Genomic DNA, 15,907 nt, shown 5'->3' with positions numbered 1-15,907 from the left:
AGAAGCTTTAAAGGCACAACAAGTACATATATGATAAGTGGATAATAAGTGCTTATCCCAGTTTGGCAAAAAAGCCTAGAATAAGTACTTGTTTTGAAAATAACCAAAGAATGGGTGTCTTTTTTTAAGTGCCTATTGAAATAAGCATTTTATTTTTTATTTTTTATTTTTGAAACCGGGGGGTGGGAGGGGGGACTGTCTCCAGAAATTTTTGTAATTTCCAGTGACTGCTTTTTTTTAATAAGTACGTACTTATTTTTAAGTACTTATAAAATAAATACTTATTCACCAAATATACCTAAATGCTTCACTATAACACAAAAAGCACATGTGATTACCCAAGCATCTCACCTCACATTAATGATTTTAAGGATAGGCATAGACTGGATATTATATATTGGGTTGGCCAGGGGTTCAAACCAAGACCAACAATTGTGACCAAGGAGCCAAGCAAGCATTTCCCAATCCAACTTTACCTTAAAATTCTGAAAATGCCCTTCGACCAACGATATTTTGACTTGAACTATTCCTGGAGATGGGAATTGAGGTGATAAATCAACACGAGCCCTTGAATCAGAGAATCACTCGTTTCTTGGAGCAAATTTCAGTACAGTGACAACGATAAGATAAAGCCTGCTTGAAATTTTCATCAAATTTCAATAAAATTTCAAGCGATATGAATATTCCTAGATGAGAAATACATGACGTAATGGACATTTGAGAATGATGTGGACAGAGAAAGAAGCCCTAATTTCTGTGCGGGCATTAAAGCCCACAGAGACGATCCTCACTCTTAACCACAAGAATATGAATTACATGTTTGTGGATATTTTATATGTTCGACAATAGCCCTCAGGCTCGTTCCATTCCACTACGGGGTAAATAAGGAAACGTCACACACTGAGGAGGTCATTACAAAGAGAAACTCTCAACAATAATAAGCAACACAATGATACATTGAGGCTTAACAAACCAGCTCTCAGAGAGAAACTTGGCGAACTTGTGACCTGCGCTATTGGTTTACTTGTGGACATTTTATTTAGGGTAAATTACAAAGATTTCCCCTGTATTATGGGGACTGTGACAAAGACCCCTATACTTTGTTTTGTGACAAAGACTCCTCCTCCCGTAGACAAAATTCCCCTTTCCTCTTAATTTGGCTAACATAATATGTTATTTGACGAAAATACCGTCGAATTAACATTTTCAAAATGGCGAAAATAGACACCCACCGAAAACAAGCATGTAAAATACTGCCTGAAACCCAGTCGAAACCCCTCGTGTAATCCATCCCAGTGTTCGTTCTCTATTGGATATCGCACCAATGCCACACCGAATGTAGAGAAAAGCAAGAATCATCGTCGCCGAAAAAGAAGATCTTGTCACCGCCGCCGCCGAAGAAGAAAATCTACTTTCGTCGTTGTCGGAGAAGAAGATCTATTTGCCGGAGAAGAAGGCCTCTTTTCACTGTCGCAGGGGAGCAATCAATACGGTCACTGTCATCACTCACCGTAGCCCGTAGACAAAGCAACACTGTGGAGTCCAACCCATAGCCAAAGCACTATCATCACCGTAGGTCCGTGTGGGTAGCACTATGCTAATCTGCCTCCATCTTCTATCAGCAGCCTGCAATCTGCGTCCGCCTCTTCTCCCAGACCAGAAGTCAAGTCAGAGAGAGGATTCCTTTTCACCCAATATCTAACCGTTAGAGATGAGTATGTGTCGCTCAGCTACGACACGATGCCCATCCCCATCTAGTCGAATTCCTTTGGATCCTCGCCTTTTGAACAATCCGAAGCTTCTCGGAGATGCTCATTTGAGTAATGGTAGCTTGCGTCTCACTCGTGATTTGTCCGTCCCTAATTCCGGCACTGGGAGGATCTTGTATACTAAGCCCATCAGGTTCCGCTAGCCGGAGACTCCTCCGGCTTCTTTCTCGGCTTTTCTCTCCTTCTCGATCACTAATCTCAACCCATCTTCCATCGGTGGAGGACTCGCTTTTCTAAACTCGTCAGATTGACGAGACGATGGGCAAAAATGGTGGGTTCCTTGGCCTGGTTGGAAGAAATGCGATGTCTGGATTCATTGTGGTTGAACTCGATACATTAATGGACGTAGAATTCAGGGACATTAATGGGAACCATGTGGATTTGGATTTGAACGGCTTGCTTTCTACTCAAGTGGGTGATCTGGGTGCAGTTAATGTGGAGCTAAAAAGCGGGGATCTCGCGAATGCTTGGATCGATTATGATGGTCCGACTCGATCGTTTAATATCTCTGTTTCTCCGGCCAACCAATCCGCTTCTGTCATTCAATCTCGACCTGGAACGGTTCGTCAACGATTTCATGTACGTGGGTTTCTCTGGTTCGACTCAAGGGAGTACAGAGATTCACAGCATGGAACAGTGGAGTTTTAGTTCTTCATTTGGCTGAGCTTCATCTTGTCTCCTCGTTCCCATCCTCTGTAACGGCTAACGCATCAAATTCGGCAACTCCTTCCTCAACAAGTCATCCTGCCATAACCAGCTCTGTAAGCGAAGACCCGGCGCGGTGGCGGGGGTTATAACAACTGGAGTTTTTTTTCTGGCCATTTTTGCCAGTATTCTCATTTAACTCAAAAGAGATTAAAATTGTCTGCAAATAAATTGTAACAGCGGATTTTGGACGAAAGGCTAACGGAAGAGTTCTTTGTCTCATGATCATAGTATAGGGAGTCTTTATCGCAAAACAAAGTAGAGGGGTCTTTGTCACAGACCGCATAGTAAAAGTGGGTATTTATAATTTACCCTTTTATTTATTTATTGAAAACCAAGCCCGATGTATTGAGACAAAAAAGAAAAAAAAAACACATGCTTATGAGTGATTCATTTCCAATTGCCTAATTTGATCATTTGGGAGAATGAAATTTGCACCCCTCCCCCATTACAAAAAAATAAATCAAGACTAAAAAAAGTACTTTCTTGCTATTTCCATTTGAATATGGCCCATCATAAAACTTTATCCCACCTATATAGGGTTGGCTATCATAAGAATTGGGCAAAATTTTGAGTACCAACTGCTAACCTGACGCAACCCTCCTTTATCTGGGCTTAGACTGGCTTCATGGTTTTAAAAAATGACTCGGAAACAGAACTATTTTGACCACCAGCCAGTTTTCAAGTCAACAGTCCGATCATCCAATTTGAACAAATAGCCCATTATGACAAAAAAATTAAAAATAAAAAACAGCCAAACCACTGAACAGGTCAACAGGCCATTGACATTTTCAACAGTTTTTTGCTAGAGACGGGGGGTTTGGGAAGAAAAAAAAAAAAACTACTTGCCTGAAGGATTCCCAAGCTGAACGATCCAACCATCCACGTCGATGCCAGTTCGAAAACCATGGCTGGCTTCGTCCTAACATGTTACATGTAATTGTATAATTTAAGCACAACTTTCCCAGCGGCCTAATCCAACGCTATCGTTGCTTCAGAGTTCACCCCAATTACTCAAATTGTTTGTAAAACGACTTAACATTGCTTTAAGTTTAAGCCTTCAACCTAAATTTTCGTTCCATTTGAAGTTTTGAACGTACCAAGAATTCATGTTGATGCTGGAACATTTCACCTACGTATATAAATACCGCCCAAAAACAATTTAAAGAATCGTTGAAGGTTGAACCGGTCCCCCCATTCTAAACAAATAACAAAGGGTTGGTATGCTTTTGATGTCAGGTCTACTAGGCGTTGATAACATTTATATTTATAGTTAATTCATGGTCAAAATTATAAGCAGCATCCGAGGGCCAGCAGACTTGAGACCATTTCTTAAAGCAAGCCAGAACCAAAACTAAGACAGACTTCGAAGAAAACGAAAAAAATAAACTCAAAACCTCCCCAGATCCACACGCATAAGAAAAAGTCAAGGCAACCTTTACTGTCATATTCAACCCTCTTATTTTGAGAACTCCATCACGTTCCCACGGTCCCACTTGCCTTGAAAGACCATGGCCTTCACTCCTTTGCCTTGATGACGCTTTTCATTCCTTTTATATTGCATATAATGATGGAAAGCCGACTTGTTTTATAGGCGTTTATGATCAGGTAGAGCTTCCTAAGATCAGTTGCTGTTGGATCTTTCTAATTTAAACTTGAAAAGATAAGAAAAACAAACTACAGTGGAGCTTTCTACAAATTTCCCTACCTTTATTTAAACCAAACACAAAAGGAAATCATACAAGAAGATTGATGTCTTTTGTTTGATTATTGTAAACCATCACTGTAGACTTTACTAGGAATTGAATATCATGTTCATTTTTTAGGTTAACACAGGGAAGGTGTTAGAGTTTTTGAGTGGCCACTTTGTGAAAAAAAAAAAAAAAATCCCAAAAAGGTTAAATCCATATGCAGTCTTACCTACCCCTCCCATTCTCCCAAGACCCCCGATAGCCGAGAACATTGGGTAATATAACTCTAACATACATATTTTTCTCACATCGATCTTTTTGGTATTTATATTTTTCTTATATCCCCGCCCCCCCTAAAGGCCCTCTACATAGGTCTTTCCTCAACAAGACAACCACCAATTATCATGAGTAGCTCCAATCCATCAACCAATACAGTGCTCATGCTTTTACCACAGATTTTCCCTCGTCGGCTCACGATTGGTGACTAAAATTCTATTTAGGCTGGCATTTGGCATTCCTTGTAAGGAATTATCTCCTTTTTTGCTGTTGAAATGCTCCTATGAACACCGAGTTTTTAACTGCACAAATAAGGTCTGTTCATAAGAAGACCCAACCCGACCAAACCAACCAACCCGGACCGACCCAACCCGAGTCGGCCGGGTTTTCTTCAGCACCGGTCAGTTTCGGGTTATAAAAAATCATAAACCGATGATTCGGTTTGGTGTGAAAACCGAAACCGACCCGAACCAAACCGACTTAGTAGTTACAACTTACTTAGTTCCTACTTAACTAAGTTGTCTCTATCATAGTTACAACCTATTTAACTAAGTTGTCTCTCAAACTCTACTCCCTCCACAACTGGATCCATGGATGGGTCACAAAACATTAAGAAAATGCTGGTTTCCTTTGGGAATGTAGAGCCAAATATGAACACTTGAACAGCAACTAAGTCACCACTAAGTAGAGTCGAAATCGACTCAAACCAATCAGGTCGGTTTTGCTTAACACAGGGTCGGTTTCGGTTTCAATTTCAAGTGACCCGATCAGGTCGGGTCGGTTGAAAAAACATCAGTAAACCGACCCAACCCGACCTGTGAACAGCCCTAGAGGTAAGTACTTAAAATAAGGAATGCCAAATGCAGCCTTAACCAAATAATAGTGAATCAATTCCATGCTACCTAATTTCAATCCATTAAGCTGGACATGGATATGGTTTTGTCATGTACTTTAATTTGCCTATCAGCTCATCATTAGTAACTCCAACATAGTATTGAAAAGATGATTTTCCTTTGACTTTTCTTCATTTATCTTCAACTTTTTCATGTGTCTAACGTTTGTCCACACTAGACCAAATTATTCAAAAATACTTGATCAGCCACCTTCTCTGCAATATTTTTGAGCCAAAATGATTACATACCTTCCACTGAACCTGTACGCTAAATGGATGGAAAATTATGAACTTCATTTCTCCAGACACTCGTTGCTTTCCATCAGTTGTGTCCTGCAAAAAATGCATAGATCAGTAAGATAACCAGTTTGCAAATTCACTTGATATGTGATTAAATTTTGTGTATCTTATGAATAAGGAATATCTGCTACAAAAAAAAAAAAAAGAACATCTGCTACAACATTTCAACTGATGCTATGGGAGAAAAAATCTTGGAATGTTCGCTATTTTATTTTCTCTATTTTTTGTTTATTAATTTTTCTCTGGAGAAGCCAAGGAGGGAGGGGAAGAATGAGGTTTGCACCATGAAGGTCAGGATGATCACAAGATTCCAGGAGTCAGTTCACTTGCAAATAATTGGAACAGTCAAAACAAGTGGCTGATGTCAAATGCAGTTAGATGTTTAATGCTGACTGCTGAGGGGATGGTCCATCAAATTGTTGTCTCAATGATGGAGTGGTAAAAACCAGTGTTTAGAAAACTGGACCGGACCATCTGGTCGAACTGGTTGGACCATGACCCAGGACTCTAGCCGGTTCGGTCACACCCCAATAACCGGACTTGCTCAAGACCCAGTGAAAACTGGCTGACCGACCAGTTTAACCAGAAAACTGGTGAACTGGTCCTGATTTCATGAAACTGCCCGGGTCCATACATAAGTGAAATTTTAAAATGTAATTAACAAGACTTGACCCAAGACCTCTTATTTTCACATATTACTTAATTACCACTAATCCACCTCTTATGTTAATAAATGACTCTTCATTGTACATATTTCATTATTATGCACGTGATTTAAAGAAAATGCAAATTAAAAGGCTTGAACCCTAGTCATTAGTTTTAAAAATTAAGAAGCTTACCATCCATCCACCATATTTAAGTACATTAAAAGTTGTAAAATATATTATATATAGTATTTATATGACCCACGGTACATATATGCCACATCATCACGATTTGACCTCTGGTTCAACCCCAGTTGAACCTCTGACCCATGAACCTCTCCCTTCTCTGGTTCTATGCCCGGTCTGGTTCTCTGAACATTGGTAAAAACAATGCTCCACCTACTATCCAGATTGACCTGTTACACTTATAACTGAGTATCATAAAACTCATTTAAATGGTAAATGACTAAGAAGTAGTGAACAATGCCTATATATCAAACTATCAATTAAAAACATAAAAATTAAAAATGAATAAAAGTTCTAGAAAATTTTATTAAAAAATAATACATAACAATACACAAGAAAACTAGATAAAAGGTACATTTATTGGTGTTCTGCACATTATCCATTCATGGCCCCTCAACATTCCTGTGCTCAATACAGAATATTATTAAACATGGAAAGCCTTGTTATGTAGATGGTAACAAATTACCACATTGAAGTATGATTGATACCGAGCCCATTGCAAGTAAGTATCATTCCTTTAAATCTAGTAAGATATTCCTGTATTCAAAGGGTAAACAATTCAAATCGTCAGTGACATTGTAATAATGCCATAGCTTAAAGCAACTTAATCTTAATGGGTACCATGTCCTAAAAGGTAACATAAATAGATATTTCTAGTAATGATTATAATGACAGTGCCAACTGGCTTAGTTACTAGGATCTCTGTCTGGTTATAGCAGAGACTTGGGATCAAATCCCACTGTCACCAGGGTTGGGGGAGGGGGGCTATGGGTAGGGCAACAGGCTACCTGATGTAGGACCAGCTCAGTTCTAATCCTTAGAGAATGTTGAACAGTCTTCTTGATTAGAGATTTAGGGTTGTTGATGGATGTAATGGCTTCTTAAGGAATAAGAGAGAAAATACCTGGAATCACTCACAGGGTGCCTAGAACCACTCTAGGGCATGGGAATCACTCACCATAGCTAGCATAAGATGAAGAAAACTCAATATACTTCATCGCCTTTCTGTAAAACGTCCATACATATTTATAGACTCTAAACTCATAATAATCCTAGGAGTCAAACTGTTAGATTTATAATAATCATAGGAGTCAAACTGTTAGACTCAATAATCCTAGTAGGACTCAAACTAAGTTGTCATATCCTATTTCAATTCAAAGAAGACTCAATAACTCTAATCCTACTTACGCAATGACTCTGAAATTTTAAACATAAACAAACTATCATTGGTGTTCAATTCAGTCCAAATCCCAAGTACCATCACTATGCCATATCAGGACCTGTTGTAAGGCCGCCTTCTTTCTAGAATAACTCTTCATGGGTGCTGATCGATTCCTATCATCTCTCCCTGGCATGAAAGAACTCGACCCCGGCGAGTTAAAAGCATGGTACCTTTCATAAAGATCTGGGTTGATACGATGAAAGTCTTAAGCAGTGATCCAAGAACTCTCAGACATAGGCTTGCCTTCCACTTGACAAGGAATTTTTTATACCCTCCTGTAGCAGTAGATAATATTTCCTCATCTAAAACATCCTCTAGAATGTCATTTGGAGCTGCAATAGTTGGCAATTTAGGTATAGGAGTCTTAAAAGAATCCACATGTCCATGGTAAGGGGTTAAATCCTCAACATTGAAGATAGGACTAATTCCCATGTCATCTGACAACTCTAGAACATAGGCATTAGAACTTATCTTCTTGATGATTTTATAAGGACCGGCACTCTTTGAGTGGAGCTTCTTGTACAAACCTTTAGGAAGACGTTCTGGTCGTATACATACCATAACCATGTCTCCCTCTTGATAATTTGCCAACCGTCGATGAATATCAACTCTAGCCTTGTATAAATCGTTGCTCAATGTAATTTTTCTCTTAACATCATCATGTATTTCTCTTATGTGCCTATCAAATGATTCTGCTTCAGTTCTAGTATGTGTATCTGGTGGTAAGGTAACTAAGTCAATTGGCTGCTTAGGCTGAATACCAGTCACCACTTCAAATGGTCTTCTTCCTATGGATCTATTTACTGAGCTGTTATAAGCAAACTCAGCTATTAGAAGCACTAGATCCCATCTAGAAGTATGATCACCAACTAGACACCGTAAAAGATCTCCCAAGCTTCTATTTACTACCTTCAGTCTGACCATCTATTTAGGGGTGAAATGATGTAGAGAATTTCAGCTGAGTATCAAGTAATTTCCCAAGTGTCTTCCAAAAATAACTCATAAACTTGGTGTCCTGACCTGATACAATAATAGAAGGTACTCCATGAAGTCGAACCTCTTATTTGAAAAATAAAGTAGCAATATGTGAAGCATCATGTGTTTTGTTGCAAGGTAAGAAATGAGCTATCTTGGAGAAACGATCCACCACAACATATATTGTATCGTGAACCCTAGTAGTCTTTGGGCAACCCAAGGACAATTTCCAGCTTGGTGCTTAAGAACAAAGGTGTATTCTTGTAGGAATTAAACCCACTTCCCATGCCTATAGTTTAGTTTCTTTTAGGAATTCAAGTACTTTAAAGCTTCTTGATCTGAATAGAGCACAAACCCCTTGGATATTAAGTAGTGTCGCCAATGTCATAGAACTTGCACTACTCATATAACTATTTGTCGTAGGTTGAATATTTCTGCTTGGCTTCATTTAGTTTCTCACTATGAAATGCAATGGGATGGCCTTCTTGCATGAGAACCCCTCCAATTCTTACACCGGATGCATCACATGCCACTTCAAAGAATTTAGAAAAGTCTGGAAGTTGTAAAATAGGTGTCTCTGTCATTTTCTTCTTGATAGTCTCAAATGCCTTTCTTGCTGCCTTGGTCCAATTAAAACCTCTTTTCATTGCATCTGTAATTGGAGCCATGATAGTGTTGAACCCCTTAATAAATCTTCTATAAAAAGTCGTTAGGCCATGGAAGCTTCTAACCTCTTGAAGATTGGTAGGTAAGGGCCATTCTAAGATAGACTTTACTTTCTCAGGATCAACACTTATGCCATCAACAGAAACAACAAACCCCAAAAATATAACCTCGGGTGACATGAAAGAGCATTTCTTTAAGTTGATGTAGAGTTTCTCTTAGCGTAAAACTCTCATCACTTGACATTGATGATCAATATGCTCTTCTAGACTATGGCTATATATAAGAATAGAATCAAAATAAACAACTAGGAAACAAGCAATGAAGGATCAAAGTATCATCATCCTCATGAAAGTGCTAGGGGCATTGGTTAGTCCAAATGGCATAACTGACCACTTGTATAAGCCATCTTTTGTCTTAAATGTTGTCTTCCACTCGTCACCAAGCCTAATCCGTATTTGATGATAGCCACTCCTTAGATTGACCTTAGAAAAAATGGTCGCTCCAGTCCTCAAATCAAGCATGTCACCAAGCCTAGGAATTAGGAACCTATACTTGATAGTAATCTTGTTGATTGCTTTACTATTAATGCACATATGCCAAGAACCATCTTTCTTTGGAGTGATATGAGCTTGAACAGCACATGGACTAAGGCTTTCTCTAATAAAACCTTTCTTTAGGAGGTCATCAACTTGTCGTTTAAGTTCAGCTTGCTCTATAGGATTCATACGATAAACTGGTAAGTTGAGCAATTGTGACCTTGGCTACAAGTCAATAGCATGTTAAATGTCTCTCATGGGAGGTAACTCATTAGGTAGCTCTTTTGGTATGAAATCTGAAAACTCATCCAACGCTTGGACCACTTCTTTAGGCATTTCAATAGGTGGAACATCATCTGGTTGCTTTACCTCCTTGGATATTACAACATATACAACTCATGTCTCCTTCCTTTCTACTTCAAACTCTTTTTGGAGAGCAAATGCAATGGTTTTTTCTTAGATTCAGCAACAGGCCCTTGGGCTGTAGTCTCCTTTTGAGGTGGCCTAGCATGCCTTTTAATAACTTCCAGTGACATTGGATTCATGATAACTCGCTTCCCATTAAACAGGAAGTGATAGGTGTTCTCCCTTCCACAATGGAAGATATCCCATCATACAACCAAGTCTTTCCAAGCAACATGTGTGTAACACATTCATAGGAACAATGTCACACCAAATAGAATCAAAATAACTACCATAAGAAATAGTAATAAGGGCTCGTTTAGTTATCGGAATTGTTGCTGTAATGATTCATGGAGAGTGGGGGAGAGAGAGAGAGAGAGAGAGAGAGAGAGAGAAGAAAAAGAGAGTTACGATTGAGAGGAAAAAGATCCTATTGGCCGCCGCCAGTCTTCTATTTATATTAACTTAAAAAAAAGAATAGAAATTATAAGTATGCCCCTGTCAGCACACCCTAGAACCAAAAATAATAAGAAAAAAAGACAAGTAACTAACTGATAGTATCCTAAGAAGTCAGCCTACTACCAGCAGCTATAAAGTAACAATTAAATAAGCCTTACAACACTCCCCCTCAAGTTAGGCTGAATATGTCTATCATGCCCAGCTTGTCACATAACTCATTGTGCCGCGAGCATGGAAGCCCCTTTGTGAGGACATTAGCAAGTTGTTCCTTGGAGTTGACATAAGGAATGCAATTTTCCCTTTTTTCCAATTTTTCCCTTATGAAGTGTTTGTCCACATCAATGTGCTTGGTCCTCTCATGTAGGACAGGGTTGCTGGCAATGTTTATTACAGCCTTGTTGTCACAATAAAGGGACATAGGACTATGAACAACAACTCCAAGCTCCCCTAGAAGATTCTTTAGCCAAAGGACTTCAGCCACCCCATGTGCCATAGCTCTATATTCAGCTTCAGCACTTGACCTTGCTACCATACTTTGTTTCTTGCTTTTCCAGGTCACTAGGTTTCCTCCCACAAATGTGCAATACCCACTCGTGGACTTTCTGTCATCCACAGCACCTGCCCAATCAGCATCTGTAAAGACTTCCACCTTTAGGTGATTATGTTTAATGAATAGTAGACCTGTTCCGAGATACTTTTTCAAGTATCTAAGAACTCTCTCTCCTGCCTCCATGTGTGGTTTCTTAGGAGAGTGCATGAATTGGCTTAGAACCCCAACTGAATAGGCAATGTCTAGATGGGTCATGGACAAATAAATCAGCTTTCCCACTAACCTTTGGAACTGTTTCACATCTTCCAAAGGTTCACCAACACAGTCACCTAGCTTTTGGTCTGCATCCATAGGAGTACCTGTCGGCCTTGCACCTAATTTGCCTGCATCCTATAATAGATCAAGGGTGTATTTCCTTTGAGACAAAGAAATACTTCAGGGGGCCTAGATCTTTCACTTCAAATTTAGATGCAAGGAATTGTTTCAAGTTTTGTATCTCTGAGCTCCAACTTCCTGTAATGATGATATCATCCACATACATTATCAATACAGCAACATGTTCCTGATATCTTTTCACAAAGAGTGTATGATCAGACTGACATTATTTGAAGCCCATTTGTTGAACTGCCATGTGAAACTTACTGAACCAGGCTCTGGGAGACTGTTTTAAGCCATAAAGAGACTTTCGCAGCTTGCACACCTTATTTTCACTCCCCTTGGCACAGAATTCAGAGGGTTGAACCATGTATACTTCATCCTCTAAGTCACCATTCAGAAAAGCATTCTTTATGTCCAGTTGATGCAATTCCCAGTCAAGATTAGCATCTAAGGACGGGAGAACCCTAATTGAGTTCATCTAGCCACTGGGGCAAAAGTCTCATCATAGTCAACCCCGTGTACTTGTGTGTACCCTTTGGCTACTAATCTTGCTTTGTACCTTTCAACTGTTCCATCTGCTTTGTGCTTAACCGTGAACACCCATTTACACCCCACGGGGTCTTTCCCCTTTGGAAGATCCACCAATTCCCAAGTCTGATTTTTGTGAAGAGCATTAATCTCCTCCTTCATGGCATCTATCCAGTCAGGGCATTTTAAGGCTTCTATGAAGAAAACTGAAGAGAGTAGACCTTGAGAGTTCGGCAATGAGGGTTTGAGAGTGAGAGTTTCGAACCATACACTCTCTCAGCACCCTAACACTATTTTATTAAAATAGATTTGAATAATTACAAGGAGGCCCTTAGTTGGGCAAGAAATTACAAAGAACATAATATAGATAGGATGGGCCCAGAATAAGGCCCATTACAGAAAAACATAAATAATAAGAAAAGAATAAACAGCCTATGGGCCATTCGGCCCATCTTCTCTACACTCCCCCTCAAGCTGAGCATAGATGTCAATCATGCCAAGCTTGCTAGTATCATGTTTAAGTTTTGGCTTGGGAATGTCTTTGGTGAGAAAATCTGCCAACTGTCCTTCAAATGTGATGAAAGGAAGACATACTTCACCCGAAGAGACCTTTTCCCTAATGAAATGCCGATCAACCTTAATATGCTTAATTCTATCATGTTGCACTAGGTTGTGAGCAATGTTGATGGCAGCCTGATTATCACAGTACAACATCATTGGCTTGTCATGTTCAACCCCAAGTTCCTCCATCAATGATTTTAGCCATAATAATTCAGAAACTCCATGTGACATGGCCCTGTATTCTGCTTCAACGGAAGACCGAGCAACAACCGATTGTTTCTTGCTTCTCCAAGAAACAATATTAACAGCCACCAAGCTACAATACCCAGAAGTAGATCTTCTGTCATCAATGTTTCTGACCCAGTCAGCATTGGTGTAGGCTTCAAGTTTCATATGATCATGCTTGGCAAATAGAACTCCCTTTCCTGGGGAGCCCTTCAAATAACATAAGATTCGCTCTGCTGCTATCATATGAGTGTCTTGGGGAGCATGCATGAATTGGCTAATGCAACTGACTGCATATGCAATATCTGGCCAAGTCATGCATAGGTACAAAAGTTTCTCAAGAAGTCTCTGAAAGATTCCTGTCTTCTAACAATGTCCCATCTGAGGCAGAGGGTTTATGACTCATATCAATAGGAGTAGCAACTGGTCTAGCACCCATCTTTTCAGTTTCAGAGAGCAAGTCAAGAACATACTTCCTTTGGGAGATAAGAATCACATCCTTGGATCGAGCCACTTCTATGCCAAGGAAGTATCTCAATTCCCCCAAATCTTTAATCTCAAACTCTGTATGGAGAAAAAAAATTTAGATCATGAATTCCTGAAACATCATTACCAGTCACTACAATATCATCTATATACACAATCAAGTATACTGCCAGAGGTCCACTCCTCTTCACAAAAGAAGTATGATCGGTTCTAAATCTCTCAAACCATGCCCTAGGGGACTGTTTTAGTCCATAAAGGGATTTCTTCAGCCTGCATACATTTCCTTTCATATCAGTTCCATACATCCCTAGAGGAAGAGACATATAAACCTCCTCATGTAATTCACCATTCAGAAATGCATTTTTTACATCTAATTGATAAAAGGGTCAGTCAAAGTGAGCAGCTAAAGATAGAAGAACCCTCACAAATGTCATCTTGGCAACAGGTGCAAAGGTCTCCAGATAATCAATCCCATATGTCTGTGTATAGCCTTTTGCAACCAGCCTGGCCTTGTACCTTTCAATGGTGCCATCAGCTCGGTATTTGATAGTAAAGACCCACTTGCAACCAACCGGATCCTTCCCTTCATGCAAATCCACCACTTCCCATGTGTCATTCTTGTGTAAGGCATCGATTTCAAATTTCATAGCATCCCTCCATTCTGGAATCTTAAGAGCTTCTGACACAGACCTGGGAATAGGGTTAGAAGCAACAGAAGACAAATAGGCGAAGTATGAAGGTGAAAGCAATTTGTAAGAAAAGTGTTTGGAAATGCAGTGTGCAGTGCACTTCCGTTTTCCTTTCCTAACAGCAATGGGAATATCAAGGTCAGGGAAGGATGACCCCAAAGGTGCTGAAACTGTACCTGTTGTCTCATCTATGACTGAAAGTGTATAAGGCCCATGTATTGTAGGAGAAACAACCTACACATTTCTGGATCTTTGCCTTTGATACACCTTGGGATTGAGGATAGGATGGGAGGTAGTGGTTGAAGAGTACTGGGATAGGGAGAATGGAACGACTAATCCACCCTTGATACATTTGAAGGAGAAGCAGACACATCAAAAGACTCAACTGGGACAAGAAGAGGAAGAGCAAACACCTGTGACAAATCCTCCCCCTGTTGACAATGTCCTTCTGGAGAGGAACCATAAAAGGGGGAAAGCTCATCAAAGGTGACATCCATTGAGACATATCGGGTGTCGGTCTTTGGATCAAAACAACAATAACCCTTTTGTGTGGGGGAATAACCAAGGAAGATACACTTTTGAGCTTTGGGTTCAAATTTATGCCTTTGGACACTTAGAACATGTACATAACAGGTGCAGCCAAAGACACGAAGAGGAACAGGAAAAAGGTCCTTGTCCGGATGAAGGAGATTGAAGGGAGACTTAAACCCCAAAACCCTAGATGGCATACGGTTTATAAGGTAAATAGCAGTAAGAACAACATCACCCTAAAACCTTGTAGGAACATGTGAGGCAAATAAGATATTTCTTGCAACTTCAACAATATGCCTATTTTTCCTTTCAACAACTCCATTCTATTCTGGGGTCCTAACACAAGAGCTTTGATGAATAACCCCCATGTCAGAGAGATAGCAGGATAGGTTCTTCTCAAAATATGCTTTTGCATTGTCACATCTGAAAAATTTAATCCTGGTATTAAATTAAGTTAGAACAAACTCATGGAATTGTCTTACAAGCCTTGGAACTTCATCACGGGATTTCAGCAGGAATATCCAAGTGAACCAAGAAAAATCATCAATAAACAGGATAAAATATTTGTAGTCACCCATGGAGGGTAAGTGGTAAGGCCCCCACACGTCAGAGTGCACAATGTTAAAAGGAAAATAAGATCTTTTATTGCTCAAAGGATAATTGTTTCTACAATGCTTTGATAACTCACAAGACTCACAATGAAGACTGGACAAACTAATTCCCTTAAACAGTTCAGGGAATAGATGACTCAAGGCAGATGACCAAAACGACGATGACACAACATAATCCGACTAATAGACTCTGAAGAAATAAATCCGAGAGCAACATTCCCATGATGATCAGTGCATTGTCCCGGAGTATCAAGCAGGTATATTCCATTCGCCTCATGGCCACTCCCAATCACCTTCTGAGACTCCAGATCCTAAAAAACACAGTAGGAAAGAAAAAATGTTACACAACAGTTTAGTGACTTGATTAAACTACTTACAGACAACAAATTTGTATTTAGTTAAGGTACATGAAGGGCAGAAGGTAGGAACAAGGAATCGGTAGCCTTGATGGTTCCCTTACCAGAGATAGAGACAAGTGAACCATCAGCTAAAGTGATTTTATCATGTCCAGGAAGCAAGTCATATGAAACAAACAAGGTAGAAAGTTCGGTCATATGGTTAGAAG

At 39.7% G+C, this 15,907-nt stretch overlaps 1 protein-coding gene across 2 annotated transcripts in view; it reads right to left on the bottom strand.

Moving 5' to 3' along the window:
- Positions 1-908: 908 nt before the first annotated feature.
- The window catches only part of LOC148880825 (Chaperone DnaJ-domain superfamily protein), a 36,715-nt gene continuing 21,716 nt past the window's right edge, over positions 909-15,907 (bottom strand). The window contains exons 5-7 of one of the 2 annotated variants that reach the window (XM_088962875.1): positions 6,990-7,060; positions 5,583-5,666; positions 909-2,513 (exon numbers count right to left, since the gene is read on the bottom strand). In XM_088962875.1, the coding sequence (XP_088819001.1) occupies positions 5,627-5,666; positions 6,990-7,060 (111 nt within the window). In that variant the 3' untranslated portion in view covers positions 909-2,513; positions 5,583-5,626. Of the gene's footprint in view, positions 2,514-5,435; positions 5,667-6,989; positions 7,061-15,907 lie in introns of those variants that run through there. The other variant, XM_088962874.1, reaches the window with a different exon arrangement.

The sequence above is a fragment of the Nelumbo lutea genome, chromosome 1 (genome assembly GCF_056320005.1).
Source record: "Nelumbo lutea isolate HS-2025 chromosome 1, American lotus-T2T, whole genome shotgun sequence".
NCBI classification, from domain to species: domain Eukaryota; kingdom Viridiplantae; phylum Streptophyta; class Magnoliopsida; order Proteales; family Nelumbonaceae; genus Nelumbo; species Nelumbo lutea.
The sequence above is the reverse complement of the archived record's forward strand: the minus strand, read 5'-3'. Positions and strand labels throughout refer to the sequence as shown.